This window comes from Sinocyclocheilus anshuiensis, unplaced genomic scaffold, assembly GCF_001515605.1.
Source record: "Sinocyclocheilus anshuiensis isolate Anshui unplaced genomic scaffold, SAMN03320099.WGS_v1.1 scaffold1472, whole genome shotgun sequence".
Taxonomy (NCBI): domain Eukaryota; kingdom Metazoa; phylum Chordata; class Actinopteri; order Cypriniformes; family Cyprinidae; genus Sinocyclocheilus; species Sinocyclocheilus anshuiensis.
Genome location: NW_015542453.1, coordinates 546636 through 550534, shown reverse-complemented (window position 1 = coordinate 550534; position 3899 = coordinate 546636). Strand labels below are relative to the sequence as shown.

The 3899-nt window shown below is 39.2% G+C and overlaps 1 protein-coding gene across 1 annotated transcript in view; it reads left to right on the top strand.

Annotated features, from left to right (window-relative positions):
• Positions 1-242: 242 nt before the first annotated feature.
• LOC107693727 (histone deacetylase complex subunit SAP130-like) overlaps positions 243-3899 on the top strand; it is a 19676-nt gene continuing 16019 nt past the window's right edge. The window contains exons 1-4 of the mRNA XM_016493220.1: positions 243-338; positions 1140-1268; positions 2935-3200; positions 3335-3496. Coding sequence (XP_016348706.1) covers positions 1163-1268; positions 2935-3200; positions 3335-3496 — 534 coding nt within the window. The 5' untranslated portion in view covers positions 243-338; positions 1140-1162. The remainder of the gene's footprint in view (positions 339-1139; positions 1269-2934; positions 3201-3334; positions 3497-3899) is intronic.

Here is a 3899-nt window from a genome sequence, read left to right as displayed (position 1 = left end):
TAAAAACACCACCACCGCACGCTACTGAGAACAGTGTAGTTTTACCGAGCAAACAGCAGAAACGGCGAGAAAGACCGTGGCAGCTGCCAGAAACGACTAGTGGCAGCTGCCACGAACTCTAGGGATGCCACCGGAAGTGGCGCTGCGACCTGCCGCTGCCAGAGAGAGCGCCAGTCCCTGCTGCTCACTTGACTCCAATGAAGTGGAATCCGGATTCGACGACTTTTGTTTTGAAATTCAAGACCGGAAGTGGCTTACTGCGGCTTTATTCCCATTGATGCCAATGGTCGATTTGCCGGGATACGAAACGGATGGAGAGTGCAGGCGTCGTGTTTACGGTAAATCTGCGATTTTTCATTTGTAAACACAATAATGCTGCTAGAGTAACGTTTTCGTCGCGTTCACATTCATACAGTTGCAGAATTACGACCGTTGTTAATGTGTATCTGAGAGAAATGATCATGTCTCGTTGAAATGACTCGTAAGATCTTTGGGCGACTAACAGCCGCGACTGTTTTGATTTCTAAAACTCATTCTTTGTTATTTAAAATACGGGTTATATGGTTATGAACTGATTTGCATTTTAAATTAGACTACATATGTGTTTTAACATCTACAAGATGAATAGTAAACTCACGAGCCCACCCAGGAACAAAAGCTGCCCGTTCTGGTGTCCTGACAATCGTCCATGTAACATTCACCAGCGTTCAGAAATAATGCAGCCAGATTAAATGCGCTTACTTTGCTATCAGGTGGTGTTGATTTCGCATTTGTCGTTAAGTTGAAGGTTGTCTAACTCTAGTAAGCGTATTTCACTGACATGACACTGTTGCGAGAAGGGCATTGCTACTTTATATTTGAGAAATACACCTTCCATTAGGGATGTTTTGTGGTTTATTCAGCTTAATAGTTCTTGTTTTGGAGATTATAACATTAAACTGCATGAAAGAGAACCGCCTGAACACAAAATATTGACTGGTTTTGTTCAGCATAAGGTATGGTACACCATGTCTCTAATGTGAGCTTTTCAGATATCTAGTAATAACCTGCAGACAATGTGATCTAGTCCTTTGTTTGAATTAAACACATTTTCTCCGTTGAACGCTGCATTGTGTCCTTTTTATCCTCTGATTCTTCAGGAAGAACGTGAGAGGTCGTGAAGATGAGTTCTCAGCAGTATCCACGTCCAGGACTCCCTTCTGGCCTGGGACAAGGACAAACACCAGGCAGCAAGACTACAGGACTTCCAGGAAGTCAGAAGAACACAGGTTTAAGACGCATTGACTATTACAGACTAATATTAAGAACTAGAATTGTACTCTTAACACCTCTGTAATGTTACTGGATGCTTAATGGATTATTAGTAAATGTTTAGTTATAGACACTGTTATTCAAATGTTTAGGGTCGGTAGGATTTAAAAAAAATGTTTTTTTTTTAATTAGTCTCTTATGTTCACCAAGGCTTGCATTATGCATTTATTTGGTTAAAAATACAGTTACAAAATTGAAATATTATAACAATTTATAACAAGCGTTGTCTATATTTTAAAATGTAATTTATTCATGCTATGGCAAAGCTGAATTTTCAGCAGCCATTACTTCAGTCTTCATTGTCAGGTGATGCTTTAGAAATTATTCTAATATGCTGATTTGGTGCTCAAGAAACATTTATTATTATTATCATTGCCAAAAGCAGTTGTGCTGCTTCATATTTTTGTGGAATCTAGAATACTTTGATGAATAGAAAGTTCAAAAGAACATTTATTTGAAATAGAAATCTTTTGTAGCATTATAAATGTCTTAGCTGTCACTTTTGATCATTTTAATCCATCCTTGCTGAATAAAAGTATTAATAAAAAAAATGTAAAAAACATATGGACCCAAACTTTTGAACGGTGGTGCAGTTTGAAATAGACACCTGGGGCCCGTTCTTCGTACGTCGCTAACTCAGTTAGCTGGATTTGATTGTTGATGATTTGGCATGATCTTGGATTGTTTGGTTCTTCGAAGCTCATCCTGGAGTTGCTGTCATAGCAACTGCTCGGGAGCAGGCTTATTTCATGTAAACAGGATTAGATGGCATCTTTTTAAGTATTGATACTTAAAATCTTTCCGCTACCACCGCGACTTTATTACAAGAGTACCCTACTAATCCAGGGACAATAATTTAAAATAATAATCATTTAAAAATTTATTTAAAGATCATATAATAATGTTGTGTAGTCTTTAATACTATAGACAAAGCCAGTTTTACTCACTGAAAGATTTATTCGTAATAAAATTATTACTTCATAATTGTATTCGAGTCTTACACACATGCTATACAGATAATGTAGAGTCGTGCATTCATTTGAGTGTTGGCAGCTATTATGGGAGTGGCTTGATGGAGCGCAGGAGATGCAGATAATGATCTTGACCCTTAAGAAACTTTAATTAATGCTGTCACGTAACAAATCTGTTCAAATATAAAATTAAATTAATTGCTAATTGCATTGAAATAAATAGAAATCGTGAATATAAATAATTGAGAATCATGTAAAAAATTTAAATAAAATAAAAACAGTGCACATTTCATTTATCTATTATAACATTTATGTAGTTTTGTTCGCTTGGCTGTTTCCTTATAAAAGTCCAGAAATTTGTCAAGTTTTTCGTCATGTCTTTTTTTAATTATATGATGTCATTACGTTGCTGTCTTGCCGCCAGCCAATCGCTGCATTGCTGATCGTGGTTTCGAGTATCGATACATAGCCCTGATTAGCGCGATGATATCATCTTGAATGTGACATTTCATCTCGGATATAATAAGCGACGTACGAAGAACGGGCCCCTGGTTGAAAACCTTGCATGTGGATGACAACAAACTTGGGAGATGTTTATAAACAAACAGTCTTGAATTTACACCATCAATTGACTTAATGTGGTTTCTTTAAGGAGGATATGAAGACTCTAATCATGCTCCACGTGAGCTGATGTCCAGCAGAGCCACAGCGTTCAGAGATGACAAGCAGGAGACGGTAGTGGTGCGACCCTACCCCCAACCCCAGACTCAACCCTCGCCCCACGGAACAGCTCAGTCTCTGCCCCCTCCTCTCCCTCAGCACCTCCCCATCCAGCCAGGCACGACTGTCTCTGTGTCAGCACCACCATCCCACCTCCCTCAGGGTCTTTCCCTAGCCTTCACTGAGGGTCCTCTGAAGGTACACCGGTATATTTAAAAGTACCTTCAGTTTATAAAGCTGATCCCTCTTGTCGTCTTCCTGAAAAGTCAAAAATAAGCAAATGTAAAAAGGGATGTCCATGTTTGCCTACATTTATCTTCTCTTTACTCCAGTCTGCTCTGAAAACGCCCATGCCAAGCCGTGTAATAGCTCCAGCACCTTTGTCAACACCGGGCCACCTCACTCTCTCCCCTAAGGTGTCTGGTCATATCACCGCTGCCATGGAGTCTTCACAGGCCTCTGGTATTCCTGTGGCGACCATCAGTGGTCAGCAGGTTAGTAATACTTTTTATTTTAATTTTAAGTTATTTGGCTTACATATAAGGGCTTTTTTTAATCAAATGCATAGTTTTCTGTAATAGTGATTTATCTCACATTACATCAAAATTTGAAATCATTACTATGTTTTCACATTGAATCTCCAAATTAATTTCAGAAATAAACATGCTGCTAATTATATATGGCCACGTTTACACAGCAGCAGAATATGGTTGTCAGTCCTGTTTTTGAGTCCTTAATACCGTTACGTTCACACACAGTTCGGCTATTTACGGGCGTGACAACCGCATTCTGTAACCAAACTCACACCTGTACATTTTCAGGACTCACAACCGCATTCTCGGAACACACGCGCTGTGTGAACGGAACCGGACTGGACAACTAGTTGTCTGTCACCTC